Below are 18,809 nucleotides of genomic sequence, written 5' to 3' on the forward strand. Positions count from 1 at the left end.
AATTATTTGTTTAAATGCACAGTCTGACCTGGACCTGTGATGTTATTGTGCATTCTTCCTTCCTGGAGCTTTAGGAAATTCAGGGTGGCCTTTACAAGGCCAGCTTGAAGAAGGATCAGTACTGACTTATGGTATACTGAGTCAGCAGGCGTTGTGGAGGTGCAGAAACAAGCACACTTTTTATAGGCAGCTAAAAAAAATGTACTCGTCAGCATGGCTGGATTATGGGCTAAGCAGAGGAAATAATTGCAACCAACCCCCACTTAATATCTGGATGCCTTGTATTCTTCATCCTTGTCCTGAACAAGCAGCAAAGGTTTAGGTCTGATGATGACAGTAATGAGATACGTCCTGGTTGCTAAAAAGACGGATTAGGTTGCAGGGGAAGAAATAGTATATATCACCCATGTGGGCTAATTAATAAAAGAATGCACTGGGTGCCTACATCCAGAAATGTGGGGCAGTCAAACTCCAGTAACAGAGCCAGAGTCCCAGCAGCAAAGTCATAAACCACAAAAGCAAGCAACAGTATAGCCTAGGAATATGGGCTGTTAGATTTAACCCATTTACAGCACTTCCCCATTTCTACCCTTCTTGCAATGAACAGATCACACCATTAGCAAGTTTAAATGCATTACTTACAAACTCCAAAGATTAATGTGTTATTCCATGCAGCAGCAAGAAGAACACAGGTAGAAAAAAATTGTTTTACAAAACACAGAAAAATACTTCTCGGCACACAGTCTGGGCTTGAAGCGCAGTGTTGTCTTGGTCAACTTTAGAATGAACAAAGAACCTTTCCTCCCATCTTCACCAAAGGTGAAGGGGGAATAACCTGAGTCTTAACCCTTTCATGCATTAACTAGCCCTAAGCTTGATAGTTATATTTGACTGAAATTTCCCACATAAGTAAGGTTCCCCAAGGAGCTGTTTTGGTTTTTAACATGTTCATCAACAGCCTAGATACAGGGGAGGACGGTGAGAGGCCAGACTTGCTGATGACACCACATTATTCAGGTTGGTAAAAATAAAAAGAATTGTAAAGAGCTCCCAAAGATCTCTCAAAACCGAGTGAATGGGCAATAGCAAACAAGGTTCGTTGCAAGTAAGTGTACTGTTCAGCACATCTTGGCAAATAAAAATAAATCCTAGCTGCATGCATACTGATGGAGTCTGATGTAACAGGAATGGGGTCTTGGGATCATGCTGGGTAGCTCGGTCAAAACACTGTGCTAGAGTACACCAGCTGTTTTTAAAAAAAGGCTAGAGATCACTAGGGAAGGGATGAAAAAATAGAAGTTCCAATATCATAACAACTTTATAAAACTCTATGGTATAACCAGAATATGAATACTGTGTGTGGCTTTTGATTGCCATATCTCAAAAAAGAGCTGCAGGAAAAGTAAGCTAAAGTGATCTCCACCCCCTGCCCTATTTCCTTCCTTACGGTGGCATCCAACCCCATAAATCACTGGTCCCTGGTTCTGCCATGTGCACTTTGGAGCCCCGCCAATCCCCGACACATTGCTGCCGGTCACAAACCCCCGTTACTGGAGAGCAGCAGCTGGAGGAGGCTACTGTCCTCGTGTACCACGAGATATGGGATTCTTGGAGACATCTGCTTCACCAGCCCGAGAAACAGAATGCTGGACTACACAGACGGACGCTTCATCTAATCCAGCAGGGCTCTCTTAGTCTCACAGGCTCCCCCCTTCCCGCTAGCCCCCTTTCCCTCCCTGCAGGAGTCTGGATTTGACACCCACATTGCTACCCCCTCTCTCGTGCCATTTCGATGGGAGACAATGGTGAGGTCAAGGAATGGTGGCTTTGGGTCAGTGTCATGTGAATTGATTCCTTTCAGCAGAAACCCACATCCTATCCTACAGAAGGTCAGGCCTGGCTGGGAACAGAGGCTGTCTTTCTGAGTGGCCTTTTCCGTTCTCTCGGGGGAGTGGGGTGGGATTGGCTGCCTTCCATTTGCTTGCTGTTCCATTGCCTTTTTAGGCTTGAAAACCCAGGCAGGCAGAGACTGTAGCACTGATGGCAGCTCACAGAGCTCAAACAACATTATTCAGGGCAGGCAGGGTGAAGCCTAAGAAATGGAGCTGGGACTGCCTGCTAGCTCGGGTCCTTATAGGGGTTGAGAAGTGCAACCCCCGCCCTGCAAGTTGCACTTCCACTTACATGTATGCAAAGGGAGGAGGAGAGTCAATAATCCCGGGAGAATCCCAGGAGCACGCCTGCAAAAGATGAAGCCCGTCTCCCAAACAGTTCTTCTGCCCTTGCAAATCTCCCCTGCAAAAAGGAATGGCACGGAAAGGTTGGATTGGTGTCTCTTGTAAATCTGCCCTTGTGTCCCTAGATTGTTGGCTCATTTTATTTCGGTGTCAGGGTGCCTCCTATTTCATAGGGCTGCCTTTTTCAGGAGAAGGGATGGGGTTCTTTTTTGCTGCAAGTCAGTTGGGGGAGCTGAAAACACAGAACTGCTGTCTGGTTGCTGGTGAGTGAACTGATCCCACAACTTCTGCCAAGGGAAGGGAACCCGCCGTGCAGCCTCTTCAAGGGACTTGTCTGAGCCAGGGAAGAGGAGGTTGCTCTGCTTGTTCATCCCCAGTGCAGCCTCCGGCCCTCATCCTCTGACTACAAGCCCACAAGCCGCAGTGCTCACTCCCATGTGACATCTGTGGGGTGCATGTGTGGGGTAGAATCCTTTGGGCTCTGGTTCTGTGGTGTTGGGGCTCACATCATGTGAGCAGCAAGTGGCAGCTAAGACAGGAGCCAACAATCCCTTCTTTTTGCTAACGACAACAAAGTAACTGGAAACAAACGTCTTCACATTGGGGAAAAACATGCAAGGCATTTCTAGGTCTATCACGCTGCCCCCGCTGCGTGCCAAGCAGATCAGACAGAGGCTGCTATTCAGAGTCAAGTCTGAGTAGGCAGTGACAGGGAAACCCGTCCTGCAAGTTGGGAGCAGGAGACTCTCTTCCCCAGAGCAGTTTAAAATAAATAAATAAAAACTTTTAAAATTAATACGGCAACAAATGATGATATAAAGGCAGGCATTTGTACAGCACTTCTAACAATGTTAAAAGGTACCAACACTCCTGAAGCATGGCAGAAGGGGCAAGGCTGCCGGCTGTGCCAGCCAAATGCCTGTCATTTCATTGGTGAAAGTTGAAGAAAGCCAGGCTGACAAATCTGCTGTGAGCTGTTTCTGTATTCTGCCTGTCTTCACCTTTCCTTTCTCCTCTCCCAGTTTTATTTGATTTCCTTCTCTCTCAGACCTTTGCCAGCATTATATCCTAGTTTGTTTTGAGTGGCTCCAGAAATGTCTTGGGCTCATCAGCTCACTCCATTGCCTCCTGGTCTCAAGAGCTGCAGTGCACAAACTGGCCAGGTCAGAGTCCTTGCATTTGAGAGGCCTTCTTACTGTTTGATCCTTTCATTCACCTGCCCTGTCACCCTCCCTCCTCATGGGTCTGAGCGCAAAGATCTGCTGCAGCTGCTGCTGACTCGCCCAACATCCCTATCATGCTGCCAGATAAGCTCCATGCAAAGGGGCAGAATGCCGTTAGTTCACTTCCCGGGCATTGTTGCTATTTTTGAGTGGGACTCATTCACATACCAGCAAATTCAGGTTTGGAAGCTCTGGCAGAACAAAACGGCTTCCCTAAAGGAAACCGACAGGAAAATGTACTGGAAAGTGTGCAATAACAACAACAAAGGCTTTGACGCTACAACATCTAACCTTCCCACAAACAAATCACATTAAATAGCCCATGCTGTCTAATCTCCCTGCAAACAAATCAAGATGAATGCTCAATAAACAGGTTGTCTGGAAATGCCCACTGACATTGCCATGCTTTTGTGGCCAAGTATGAACCATGGGACACAGGTGGCGCTGTGGGTAAAAGCCTCAGCGCCTAGGGCTTGCCGATCGAAAGGTCGGCGGTTCGAATCCCTGCGGCGGGGTGCGCTCCCGTCGTTCGGTCCCAGCGCCTGCCAACCTAGCAGTTCGAAAGCACCCCTGGGTGCAAGTAGATAAATAGGGACCGCTTACTAGCGGGAAGGTAAACGGCGTTTCCGTGTGCGGCTCTGGCTCGCCAGAGAAGCGATGTCACGCTGGCCACTCCGGACAGCGCTGGCCCCCGGCCTCTTGAGTGAGATGGGCGCACCAACCCCAGAGTCTGGCAAGACTGGCCCGTACTGGCAGGGGTACCTTTACCTTTACCTTTATGAACCATGAGTTCAGAGCTCAGCCTCAAGCGGCTGTTCTCCCGGCCTCAGCTCCTGCATCTGCAATGTGGGAATAAGAATAGTGCTTTTCCTTGTAAGGGTGACTGAAGCATGTGAAGTACTCTGAACAACTGGGCACATTCTTTGTATTAATGTTGTATGTATTAATTATGAACTGGATGGGGGTGAAGTGTGAGGGGTACCAGGGCCCTGGGCACACAATTTTTGAGTGGGTGTGAACCAGGCGCCTCCATACAGGTGAGCCCGGCATGGCCCGTCCCAGTCCCCCATTTCTGCCCACCAAGGGCTGCGTTGGCTGGCTCCCCCCTGTGTGGGGGGGGGCAGGCAGCTCAGTGCAGCCCCGCTTTGCTCCAGTGCACACCCATCCCAGGCACCGGCAACCAGCACTACGTTGCTGAATCTGGCAATCTTTGGCCCACCTGTGATTCTGTTGCAGGAAAACTGGCTCTTCAATTCAAGACCCGGTGTCCATTGCTGGAAATCTGCCACTGCCTTTATTATGCCCCCCACCAAGAAAAAGTTGTCCTAAGGCAAAGAACTGGATAGTTCTGCTCTGCTTGTGCTGCACAGCATAGTTCAATAGCAGCATAGCAATTGCACTATGCCCACGGCTCCATCGCAGAGCACACGACATCAACAATAAAACCAGTGCACATGTGTGTGTGCCTGTATAGACTGCAGGCTTCTGATCCAGGGTTTGGAGCTCCTGCAATTTCCTGCCAAACTCTGCTATTCTTTGTGCCTTCAGTGGGATGCTGAGCTGTTGTTTGCCGGCAGAATGGGTGAGTCTTGCTGTCAGGCAGGCAGCCCTGAGTCACGAGCTGCTAAGAACAGACCGGTTGGAGGACAGAGCGGGGGGCGAGCAGAGGCACGACACGCCTGCAAGCCGCTGCTTGAGCAGGCCCCTTGGCTCACACACATCCAGGGCTGGGCCAAGATGTTTTGCTGCCTGAGGCAAAGGACAAGATGGCACACACACACACACACACACACACCCTTTCGATGTTCAAAAGGCAACCAGACAGACAGCTGGATCTTACCCTGGCACTGATGACAGGACTGCATGCTGCACTGCCCCTGAGGGCAGCAAGCTAGACCAGCAGGTGTAGAGCTGGCTATAGGGCACGTACAGGTCTTCCCCACAACACCTCATGGCTCCCCCGTGTCTGCCAGCGGAGGCGGCTGCTTTATTCTGCCCATTGTTAGGGCTGCATTGCTACAGGGGCCCAAGCTCTGCAGAAGCCCTGGGAGGAATTCCACACATCTCCCGGACATATCTTTTTTTTAAATAGTTTTTTATTAAATTTTCTAAATTACATTTCAGAATATTCATTTAAACAACCTTGAATCAATGACTCCCCTTCTTCTCTTTCAGTGGTTCGTTTTGCATACTATACAGCGCTGCATATTTTACATGAACTAAACCATTCAATAATCCATTGTTACATCTATCAAATCTTATTTACACTGTGAAATTATCTTAATGTTACCAGCGTTTTTAAATGAACACAGTTTTTACTCATATCTTCCATAAACATTTTCCAGTCTTCTTTAAACTTGCATTTTTCTTGTTCTCTTATTCTATGTGTTAAATCTGCAAGTTGCCATTCTTCTTTGGTTGGGACCGCACTCGTTTTCCATTTTTCCACAAGACACGGGCTGCAATAATGGCACACATAAATAGTCCTTTTTGACACCTAGGAATTTCCCTCTGAATTATCCCCAACAAAAAGGACTCTTTTTGGAAAGGTACTTTTGAACATTTTTTCCAGTTCATTATATATCATTTCTCAATATTCTTTTACCCTTTTACAAGTCCACTACATATGAAAAAACGTACCCTCAACCTTGTTACATCTCCAGCACTTATTTTCAAAGATAATTATGTAAAGATCTAGAATGAAATAAAGAGGGATATGGAGGTATAGGGAAGGATGAATTTATCTTTGTGGGGGAAGGATCTCGATGATTAAAATGAATGTATTGCCAAGAATGCTATTTTTATTCCAATCAATACCGTGGTCAGAGGAGCCAGAACACTTTAAGCAATGGCAAAAGGATATTTCTAAATTTATCTGGCAGGGGAAGAAGCCCAGAATTAAATTTAATTGCTAACAGATGCTAAAGAAAGGGGTGGATTCTTTCTACCACATTTGGAATTATATTATGAAGTGTCCTTCTCTGCTAGCTACGGGAATGGATAATGTTAAAAAATAAAACATCATGATGGCTTTCCCCACTTGAAGCAATATCTGTTAAAAAAATTAACATGAAAGGAGAATGGACAATCTATAGAGAGCTGTTAACTGAAATGGAAAATCAATTGAAATTGAAAAATATTCAAGATATAAGGCACCTATTAACGGACTGGTTACAATATCACCATTAAATATTTAGGAGCAACAAAGGAGTGGGCTTTGGGAAGGAATTCTCAAGGTTCAAAAATAATTATTGGAGAACAATGAGAAACTATTATCAAGAATGTATAAGCTACTGTTAGAATGGGACACTAAGGATGAAGAAGTTAAAGCTGTAATATACACTGGGCAAAAGATGTGGGTTATAATATACAATTTAACTTATGGGAGAAATTCAGTCAAGAGTGGAAAATGTTTATAGAGACCACTGTGTATACATATAAACGTTAGCAGGATTGTTGTAATACTTATAATGTACTGTAATATGAATTAAGGTAAAAAAGGAGATAAAATGTATTAGAAAAATGTAATAAGATGCAAAAAAAATTAGGGAAAAGAGGGGCAGGGGGAAGTCTGAGGGATCTAAGTAATCCCAGAAGTGTAGAAATTGAAAACGATGTGAATGTATAAGAATATTGTTTTTAAAAATGAAAATTGTGTGTGTGTGTGTGTGTGTGTGTGTTGTCAGCATCGCCCTTGAGCCAGTGCCACCAACTGGACTCATCCACTCAGCCCCGACTGGGCTAGGCAAGCTGGGTAGCACTTCCAGAGACCACCTTCTGCACAGGAACAGGTCAAAGTGCTGTGGACTCACAGCTTAGAGTTGTGAGCACCGGATTCACTCCAACAAGAAGACAGTCGTCGCACAGCAGAATATAGCAGAGTATATAAACGACTCGGAGAGCAGCTCTGTAGAATATCTTCTTTATTCTATCTACAACTACTATACAACTATATACAGAGCTTAATGAGGTCTAAGCATAAATGAATGCTAAACTGCACTGAGTGCCTGCAGCTGCTCTTAGCAGCAACCTCATCTGTACACACGATCTCTAACACTCAGTCTCTCTCTCTCCAACACACTGACTGACTGACTGACTGACTGACTGACTTGGTGCTGGAGTAGAATAAGTAGAGAAGCAGAACACCCCCCCTTCTCTCTGGAAAGTCAGCAGACTCATCAGGAGATTCTTGGATATGGGAGGGGTGAAATCTCCTCATCCTCCCCCATTTCATCCGACCATTTCAAGAATCTTTAACATAACTGCAATTTACACACACACTCCAAAAGATGTTCTCTGCTTACAACCTTGGTAACATATCTGTAGGTATCTCTCTCCCCCCTTATCTGAGACACTTTAACAATACCATTAAACAGTCACTGCAACCACTCTGTGTCTATCAGGAAAGAGTTAAACCATAAACCTCAATCTGTAACCCACACAAAATACACATTGTGATTAACAAATGAATAAGCAGCTTCTAGAAAAATCTTCATACACATTTCTCTCTCTCAGATGCAAACTGAGATTGCTAATTGGGCAGATTTGAAAAAACCACTTTCAGTACTCAAACACATGCTTGCTCCTTCAAATATCAGGTAAGGAAATAAATAAAGCGTTTTGTGCTATTACTATCAGCACACTTCATGCTTGGATTAAAAATCCCACCAGAGTTGCTTGTGACCGCAGCCTTAGCAAACTCTTCAGAAAACCTTTTCGGTGGTACACCCTTGGTTGTTCTCTCGGATCTGCGCAAAACTCTCTGATCCTCTTGTTCTGGTGTCTCCTCCTCTTTGAGGGAATGGGGAGCTAAAGTATATGAAGCTGCTAAGTCTGAGTCAGCGTCAGACTCACCTGAGGCTTTTGGGCTCTGATAATCTGTGCCATCATCTGGAACTACATTGGCATCAGGATTATCAATCACATCAGCACTTGCCTCCCTCTTAACTGTCTTTGCCCCTTTTGCACCATCATCACAAATGGGATGGCACTGAAAAACGCCAACTCTGTCCCATTGTGGATTGTCATCTATACTCCTGGTCAGTCTGATGGTTTTCGTGTCTGTGATCAGAACACGATAAGACCCTTTCTCATATCCTAGGAAAACACCATGTTCTCCACGCTTGCTCAGTTTGTCACCCTGCAAGGTGTGCACCCAAACCTCTGACCCAAAAATTTTAAAGTGCTTCACACATGGCTTCCTTCCGTGAAGCATCTCGTATGGGGTGCAATTTACAGCAGACTGGTACCTCCTGTTATACACAGGACAGAAAAACGAAAGAGCTTCGGCCCAATAGGGATTGGACAGCCCCGAATCATGTAATAGTGTTCTGATTCCTTGCTGCAGGGTCTGGTTTACTCTCTCACATAAACCATTCTGCCAGGGTGATCTGGGCGTGGCCATCCTATGCTCAATGCCCTGTTCAGAAAGAAAACTCTCAAACTCCTCTGAACAAAACTCTCCACCCCTGTCAGTGAAAATACAACGTACATTCTCATTATGTACATTCCTGAGCCATTTACAAAACTGGCGAAACTTGGTAAAGGCTTCAGACTTTTTCTGCAGCATATAGACCCATACATATCTAGAATAGGCATCTATCAAAACCATGAAAAACCTTGAATTGCCTCTAGAGAGCGCTAGAGGCCCCACTAAGTCTGCATGAATGACTTCGTATGGTTTCTTGGCCTCTCTCCCAGACTCTGTACCTTTGGGAGCTTGCCTTGCCTTACTCTCAGCACAAGAAACACATTTCATGTGGTAGGGACATTTTTTCACCTTCATACCCTGAACCATATCAGGCATTTTTGCCACAGCCTGGAAATTCAAATGACCATAAACACGGTGGTAATAATGAATACATTGGTCATGCAACTTCTCATTCTTATCTACAGACAAATTGCAACACTCTTTCACAGTTGCTTCTGCAGTTGTACCTGTAACAAAAGGCAATTGGTACAAACCATTTACAAATTTTGCATATAGAATGAGCTTGCCATCTCGACGAATTTCACAGCGAGATTTAGCAAACACCACCTTAAACCCTTGACGTTCAAGCTGGGAAACACTCAACAAATTGTCCTGAATATCAGGCACATACAGGACATTCTTAATAGTTGCATTCAGGCTCTTTAAGAACACAGTTCCCTTAGCCAAACTCGTGAGAACAGTCCCATCTGCTTGATTAATTGCTTTCTCTTGCTTCTCAAGCTGAACAAAGAGATCCTTATCATTGGTCATGTGATTGGTACAGCCAGAGTCGATCACGAAGAAACTCCGCCCACGTTGATTGGAGCAGCGAGAGATCAAAGCCTTTGAAGTAGCAGGTGCTTGGGGATTTCTTCCTCCTCCCCCTCTTCCTCTGAAGTTTCCCTTCTTCTTTGAAGATTTCTTGCACTGGAAACTCAAATGGCCTTGTGCTCCACACGAAAAGCACCGCCTCAGCTTTAGTGCTTTAACAGCAGCAGTTTCACTTTCACTTTCCCCTGCTGAAGATTTTCAAGCACATTTTTAACAGCACCATTGTCCCGGCTTTCTCTAACAGCCTGTCTGCGATCCCACTCATTCAGGAGCACGCTAGACACATAATCTTCTGTTAGCCGGTCTGAAGGCATCGTGGAAATCTAGGCAGCTACTCCATCATAAGAATCGTCCAGGCTATTTATCATCAACATTGCAAACACAGCCTCTGAAATATTCAGGTCTCGCTGAACAAGGTCCTGTCTGAGACGCTTTAACTGAGATAGATGGCTAGGCAAATCACCACCTTTCTCCAACTGCAGCCTGCACAGCTTCTTGAAGAAAATCACACTGGAACCAGCATTCTGCCTCAAATGCATATCTCTCAACTTATGCCAAACAGCTCGTGCAGTCTCTTGACCCTCTAAATTCACCAACAAGTGGTCTGAAACACTCAAAACAACTGTCCCTCGGGCTTTCATATCTGCAGCATGCCACTCAGGCCAATCATCCTCATTGTCATCGGAAGGGTCATCTTCTATCGTGTGAAATAGCTTTTCCCTCTGTAAAAGCGCTTTAATCTTGACCTGCCAAACAGCATAGGTCTCAGGCGTGAGGAGAGGAAAGGACAGAGCCATCTGGCCAGAATGTGCACAGGCCATGTCTGCTATTACTTAGAGCAAGGCACTTCCCTCGTGCAACACAGATAGAGCCTTGACTCCTTCAGCCACTCTCTCTCCCACTCAGAGCGCAATTAACAGGCAAACAGGAAGCTATCTTCTTCTCTTTGGCAGTCAGCAACATACCTCCATAAATCAAGCAACAGCAACAGCGGCAGCTTGAACACTCTGCTCCAAAACAGCTCTGCTTCTGGGCACCACAAATCAGTCCAGCATGCAGCCTCTGTTCCGCCGTCCGGCAATCAGCAACAGAAACCTCTGGCGACTGGGACGACTGGGACAACTGGTACAACTGGAACAATGACTGGTCAGACGACTGGAACGACTGGGCCCATAACTGATGTCAGCATCGCCCTTGAGCCAGTGCCACCAACTGGACTCATCCACTCAGCCCCGACTGGGCTAGGCAAGCTGGGTAGCACTTCCAGAGACCACCTTCTGGACAGGAACAGGTCAAAGTGCTGTGGACTCACAGCTTAGAGTTGTGAGCACCGGATTCACTTCCACAAGTAGACAGTCGTCGCACAGCAGAGTCTAGCAGAGTCTAGCAGAGTATATAAACGACTCGGAGAGCAGCTCTGTAGAATATCTTCTTTATTCTATCTACAACTACTATACAACTATATACAGAGCTTAATGAGGTCTAAGCATAAATGAATGCTAAACTGCACTGAGTGCCTGCAGCTGCTCTTAGCAGCAACCTTATCTGTACACTCGATCTCTAACACTCAGTCTCTCTCTCTCTCCCCAACACACTGACTGACTGACTTACTGACTGACTGACTTGGTGCTGGAGTAGAATAAGTAGAGAAGCAGAACACCCCCCCTTCTCTCTGGAAAGTCAGCAGACTCATCAGGAGATTCTTGGATATGGGAGGGGTGAAATCTCCTCATATATATATATATAAACTTGGTCTCTATGGACTGTCTATTAGCTAAAATTGTGGCAAACAGTGTAATAGTCGCAATTCAGTAAAGAAATAGGTCTGTAATTTTTTGTCTTTGTTGGATCACTGTCCTGCTTGGGGATCAGGGTATTAGAGGCATCCTTCCATCATACAGGAATTACTCCCGTCTCCAATATTCTATTCATGGTATCTTTAGGCGGGTCGATAAGAGCGTCCTGGAACTTTTTGTAATAAATTGCTGTAAGTCCATCTGGTCCCAGTGCGTCCCCCATCTTCATTCTCTGTATTGCCATTTGTACTTCCAATATTGATATGGGTGCATTCAAACTTATCTGGTTTTCTTTGGATACTTGTGGTATGTTACAGTTACTCAAATAAGATTCCATTTTCTTACACTCCTCTTTACCACGGTTATATAGTAACCTATAAAATTTTCCGAATGCTTTCCTTTTTTCTTTTGGGCTTGTCAGGTGTTTATCCTCATCAATGATATTATTTATTATGAATAATAATAATGTATTAACTGAAAATTTGGAAATTACAAAGGGCACAAGACAAGGTTGTCTGTCGTCTCCATTATTATTTATCATGGTCCTGGAAGTCCTGTTAAGAAATTTGAGAAATGAGGAGCAAATTAAGGGAATTCGAGTCGGTCGAAATGAATACAAATTAAGGGCCTTTCCAGATGATCTTGTTAAAACAGTGGAAGAACCTTTAATCAGTGCTAAAAGAGCACTTGAAATAATTGAACAATTGGGGCAAGTAGCAGGTTTTAAATTAAATAAATACAAAAATGCTTGTAAAGAATATGAATCGGGATTTGAAAGACAAATTGCAACAAGAAGGTATAAAGGTAAAGGTACCCCTGCCCGTACGGGCCAGTCTTGCCAGACTCTGGGGTTGTGCGCCCATCTCACTCAAGAGGCCAGGGGCCAGCGCTGTCCGGAGACACTTCCGGGTCACGTGGCCAGCGTGACATCGCTGCTCTGGCGAGCCAGAGCCGCACACGGAAACGCCGTTTACCTTCCCGCTGGTAAGCGGTCCCTATTTATCTACTTGCACCTGGAGGTGCTTTCGAACTGCTAGGTTGGCAGGCGCTGGGACCGAGCAGCGGGAGCGCACCCCGCCGCAGGGATTCGAACCGCCGACCTTTCGATCGGCAAGTCCTAGGCGCTGAGGCTTTAACCCACAGCGCCACCTGCAACAAGAAGGTATAGAGGTGGTTAAAAAGGTAAAATATTTAGGAATATGGCTAACATCTAAAAATATTAATTTGTTTAAAGATAATTACATACCAGTGTGGAATGGCATCAGAAGAGATTTAGAAATATGGGGAAGAATAAAACTATCCCTGTGGGGTAGAATTTCTGTAATTAAAATGAATGTGCTACCAAAGATGTTTTTTTCTATTCCAGTCAATCCCAATTATAAACGGACAAAGCAATTTTAAAGAGTGGCAAAAAGTAATTTTAAGATATATCTGGCAAGGGAAGAAACCAAGAATTAAATTTAAATTACTTACAGATGTAAAAGAAAGAGGTGGCTTCGCCTTGCCAAACCTAAAATTGTATTACGAAGCCTCTTGTCTGTGCTGGCTCAGGGATTGGATTTTATTAAAGAAATCAGATCTATTAGATCTCGAAGGATATGATAACAGATCTTATGTTATGATAAAGTAAAAGTAAACAAGGGTTTTTTGAACCATATAATTCAAAAATCATTATGCGAGGTATGGAATAGATTTAAGAGTTTGTTAAAATGTAAAACAGCATGGGCCACCTATGAAAATTTGGTAATCGAAGTAGACACATAGCTGTCAACCTTCCTTTTTTTTGCGGGAAATTCCCTTATTTCAGCGCCGTTTCCCGCTGCTTCCTGCTGCTATCCCGGATTGTTAGATATCCCATAGACTGTCTCTGGGACAGGTGAGGCTGCTGATCCCTTATTTTCAAATCTGAAAGTTGACAGCTATGAGTAGACAATCAGTGGAAATTAAAATCTTACGAAGAAATTAAAAGCTTAGTGAAAGATTGGTTGCATTATCATCAAATAAATGAAATATTTAAAGAAGATAAGAAAAATAATGGGTTTGAATCTACAAAATCCAGGTTTGAAGTAGATTTGTTGAGTTCTAAAAGTAAAATATTGTCAAAAATGTGTAAACTACTCTTAGAATGGCATGTGAAAGATGAGGAAGTTAAATCAGTTATGATACATTGAGCAAAAACATTGGTTATAATATACAATTAGAGGATTGGGGAAAACTTTGGAAAGATGGAATAAATTTTACAAGTTCACTTAAAGAAAATGTAATGTCAATGATGTATGGATGGTACATAAACCAGTGAAGTTGGCAAAAATGTACAGACTAAATAATCAGTGTTGTAAATGTAAAGAAAAAGAGGGTACCTTCTACCATATGTGGTGGGTTTGTAATCCTGGGAAATGATATATACTGAACTTTTAAAAAATGTTGAAATATACATTGTAAAGAAACCAGAAGCCTTTCTATTGGGTGTTGTAGGTAGAGAAATACATAAGCAAGATAAAACATGGTTTTGGAGTCCTTTTGAAGCCCAAAGGTGATCTATTCTGGAAAAAGAATTGTGAAAAGAGAAGAAAAATGTGAATTGGCATTCTAACGGGTGCTTAAAAAGCCATAGATCAATCAAATCAAAGTTGGACACCATATTAAAGAACGCAATTGGTAGTTTCCCTTCCTTTGAGTCAGTTTTCCTTACGGTTCTGTCTTCATCAAGGGAGACCTGACATATCTTTAACCTGTAAAATAAGGCACCCATCTCTTGCTCCCGCCACACCCAGATTCTGCCTGAAGTGCTCTGAGGAATCCAGAAACGGAGTGCCAGTAATAGTGCCCCCCCTCATGTGGAAGAGCTGCAGAGCCGAGAATGGCTTCCCAGAACACCTACGTGGTGCCCCCCCTCCCGCTCTTTTCCTTCCAGTCCCCCCCCCAACTCACCTTTTCTATGAAGTCCACAGCCTTCTTCCTCTTCCACAGCCTTCACCTCTTGCTACCTTTGCGGCTCTTCATCCTTGCCTCTGTCAGCAAAGTGAGTGCTCTCCTGGACTTATAACTGTGTGCGGATCTGTTTGTTCACATAGCTTTCAATATTGGGAGCACTTTAATTCATGTGAGTCCCCACTGCAATTCTTAAGTGGTACAGTCCAAACATCTGCAGTTTGTGGGAATGGTGCCAGAGTGAATAGTGTTTCACCCCGTTGATCTCAGCGTGCGTCTGACTCGGTGGGCTTTCGATCTTCGCGGGCCTCTTGGCTGGGCTGTCGGCTGCAGCCCATGGAACTGAAGGGTCTGGCCCTGCCTCTATTATTAGGTCGCAGCAAAGCACACAGCTGCTCTTGGCGCCAGGTGTTGCCGGGACAAAGCAGCCGCCCCCCTTCCCATGCTGCTCCTTCTGAAAGGCAGAAGTGGGAAGAGGTTGGCTGCAGCAATGGGGGAGAAATTGCCCTTTGGATTCTTAGTTCACACTTTCTGAAAATAATACGGGAATTTCACAATACATGAAATTCACATTTATAAACATTTGTATGCAAATAATATGTACAGTGGTACCTCGGGTTACATACACTTCAGGTTACATACGCTTCAGGTTACAGACACTTCAGGTTACATAGGCTTCAGGTTACAGACTCCGCTAACCCAGAAATATTACCTCAGATTAAGAACTTTGCTTCAGGATGAGAACAGAAATTGTGCTCCAGCGGAGCGGCAGCAGGAGGAGGCCCCATTAGCTAAAGTGGTGCTTTAGGTTAAGAACAGTTTCAGATTAAGAACGGACCTCCAGAACGAATTAAGTACTTAACCCGAGGTACCACTGTACAAAGATGCTTATAGTAGGGGGAAGTATGCGTAAAAGAGCAGGTGTGGTTATTTTAGCTATTTATTAAGCAAATGTACAAACTACTTTGCAGCATAAAGCTACTGAACTGGTGTACAGAGTGAATAACAGACAGTGTTAGTGAAAATACGACATACAAATGTATTTGGAGAAATTGTTTGCAAAAAATATGTGCCTCAGGCCAAACTGCATGCAAAAATGTGTGTATTAGGAGAAATCCACACTAAAATGTTGATGAATTTTCATGAATACTCTATATCTATCTATCTATCTATCTATCTATCTATCTATCTATCTATCTATCATCTATCTATCTATCATCTCTCTCTATATACAATGGACACAGTTGCAGAAATGTAGTAGAATTGAGCTTAAGACTGGAGAAATAAGAAACTGAGAGAACCCGAACCTGACAGATTTGTTGACCACTAATTGGGGAGTGTAGGGGGTGTCCCAGTTGATCGCTTTAGAGCACCAATTCCCATGGTGCTCATGTCAGCCACTAACTCTGAGCGCCTCTCTTCTTCCACAGTTGCAACAGCTGGTCCATCTCCTGCCCCTCATGAAGCCTGCCCTTTTGAAGCAGGGCCTGCAGCAAGATCAGAGGCTTCAGGTGCAGCCCGGGAAAGACCAGCAGGAGGTGCTTGCTGAACTTGACCTGGAGGTGAGCAAAGCAAAGGGGGGTGAGGAAGGCTTTGACCGCCTTCGTTCCTTGCATTTAAAGCACTATGAAGCCACTTTAAAGCATCGTGGCTTCCGCCAAAGTACTCTGGTTTGTTAGGGGTGCTGAAAGTTGTCAGGAGACCCCATTCCCAGGGTGCTTTAACAGTCAACCCCTCTTACCAGGGAACTATGGAAATTGTAGCTCTGTGAGGGGAATAAGGGTCTCCACACCTTTAACCAATGACAGCTCCCAGTATTCTTTAGGGGAAACTTGTGTGTTTCAGGCGGTATCATAGTGGTTTTAAATGTGTGGTGTGAATTGCACTTATTGGCCTTTGTCAGTGCAGAAGGTTGTGCAGTGGGGCAGAGCAGCAGCAGCGGCAGGGAATCAACAAGCAGAAAACATGGTCCGCTGGAGTGTGCAGAGTCCAGGCTGACAAAACGGACAGACTTTTGTTGATGTGAAGTGGCTGCAATCTCCGAATAGAACTTGATTTAGTAAATTTGGAGACTTAAAACAGGATCCAGTGGAACATCTGAATGGGCGGGGGGGGGGGGGCTTCCTAAAGAAGGTACCCTGCAGATGCCTCTTCCACCTTGTGGAGATGGGATGAATAACCTTTGGAAGGGCCTGTGGAGACCCTTCCCTCTTTGCAGCAGAATGAGGAGTCCGAAGGTGCTGCAGACCCAACTGCCCCTCCAACAAAGCTGGGTGGGGCTGCCTAGAAAACCACCTTGCGCCCCCTAATAAATCTCACATCCTTTTCTTGTCAGTTTGCCGCACTGATGAATTATTCTTTAGGTGGTTTTATCTCTTGCCCTCAACTGCCTCCTGGCAGTTTAGAGCTACTGTCCTGCGCTCCATGTCTAAGTGACATTACTGCTCATCTCTTTCCATTTGTAAAAATCCAGCTGGAAACAAATTTTAGCTAGCTAACTGGTTTTCAAGCATTTAACCTTCAGGGACACATTTCTACGTGAACATGCTTGCTTGCTGTGGAACAGCCTTTGCTCATCACTGCAGATTATTTGGGGGAGTTGTTCCAAAGTCACCTTCTCAGTTCCTGTGGGGTGATGCCCAGGCCTGCTGAGTCTCACTGTTGAACTGAGACTGTATCAGAACAGTCCCAACACATGATGGAAGGAGACTGGAAGACCTCAGGGCAGTACTTTGAAGTTAGCTGATTTTAGGGGCTTCCAAGTGCTGTGTCACCTGATGTCATTGTGACGTGGCATGATTGACAGGTGAGTGGGGTCACCAACTCTTCACATTTGATGTACGGGTGGGGGAGGATGGGAAATCAGGATCTATCCCTCTGGCCAGACCTGGCACTTGCTCTAGATGAAACTTATCCAACCCACGTCATACCTTCCTTGCAGAGGAACCATAGCTCAGCTGTAGATCTCAGAGCGTCTGAGGTCCAGCCTGGCATCTCCAGTTAGAAGGTGACGGAAAAGACCTCTCTCTCCCCCTCTCTCTGCCAGTTTCTGGGGAGCTGCTGCCCATCAGAGAATACTGGGCTAGATGGACAAAGGCAGCAACTTCCAATGTTTATCCTAGATGCTTTTATGAGGTGTTTTCAGAATATTTTGCAATTTGTCGACATTCTTCTTGAATTACTGGATGCGGTATGTACAAAGCCAGACTTTTCTTGATGACATACCTGTACAGCGAGGTGGAACATTTTGATCATATGAAAGGGTGGGAAATTGTCGGCTATTTCATTAATTTTATTCTATGGAGAGGCACCTTTTCTTGCCTTGTAGATATAAAATAATAGCACTTCACAAAATAATTGGGACATGGCGAATTCCAGCTGCAAATATTTTGAAGGGGAAATGACAAAACAGCTTCCTCCTGAAGTGGTCCCAACTCCCTCATGTTTTGTTTTGTTTGCGGGTTCATTCAGCAACATCTCATTGACACTCTGTGGTGCAATACATTGCTGCATCAGTAGTGGATTTATACTAGACTGTTCACACATCATTCTTCTGTATTAGTTGTCCTGAGATACTTCCCCATTGCTGCTTGGAGGGGCAGTTTTGAGCTATGAAATGTACAGGATATCAGCCGGCAGCTACAGTATACACACTGACTGAAAATTAAGTAGTATTTGCACCCAGAAACTTTTGCAGGCACAAACAGTGTTTAAACTAGAGTTGCATACTGTCACGAGCACAAATAATCATGAATGTACAATGAACGGGAATTTGGGAGGGGCCCCCAGTCTGTGAGAGAACACATCCGCATGATCACATAGTCGGTTGGTTAGATTTTACTAGGTGCTGATGTCATGGAGCCAGAGCAGTGGGGATACCATCCTTCCTGCATTCACATTGATGGATGAACATTTTTAATCCCGTTTCACTGGCCTTCCTGAAAATTCACTGCCATGGATGCGAGCATATGGGAATCAGTTTTGTGTGGAGTGGATGTTGTTGTTGCTGTTAACCCCTCCATCCTCTGCATCCTCCCTCCCATTTCAGCTCAGTCTTATAAAACGAAAGCCTCCAAAGTTTTTGCCTAATCCCATTAGCTGGTGCTACATCATTTTTCTATCAGATGTTTCATCAGGGTTGAAGAGAAGGGCCAGGGCGTTCTAGGGGGAAGATATATCCAGCTGCGAGAGGTTTGCTGTTAAGGGGTTTGTTTTTACAGGCCTACAAAGGATCTCTTTATTTCTCGCCAGCATCAGAAGTTTGAAGTGAGGTCCACATGGCCTTGGAGCCGGGGCCTCTGGCAGGAGGCATCAAAGGGGG

At 44.8% G+C, this 18,809-nt stretch overlaps 1 protein-coding gene across 8 annotated transcripts in view; it reads left to right on the forward strand.

Annotated features, from left to right (window-relative positions):
* Nucleotides 1–18,809, forward strand: part of FAM178B (family with sequence similarity 178 member B) — a 178,660-nt gene that overhangs the window by 118,470 nt on the left and 41,381 nt on the right. For 7 of the 8 annotated variants that reach the window (XR_014567558.1, XM_083753207.1, XM_083753208.1 and 4 more), the window contains one exon: nucleotides 15,919–16,050. Coding sequence is in view for 7 of the 8 variants with exons in the window: in XM_083753207.1 (XP_083609333.1) it covers nucleotides 15,919–16,050 (132 nt within the window). In the remaining variant the exon portion in view is untranslated. Of the gene's footprint in view, nucleotides 1–15,918; nucleotides 16,051–16,391; nucleotides 16,530–18,809 lie in introns of those variants that run through there. The other variant, XM_083753206.1, reaches the window with a different exon arrangement.

Source organism: Podarcis gaigeae, assembly GCF_964106915.1.
Source record: "Podarcis gaigeae genome assembly, chromosome: 8".
NCBI classification, from domain to species: Eukaryota; Metazoa; Chordata; class Lepidosauria; order Squamata; family Lacertidae; genus Podarcis; species Podarcis gaigeae.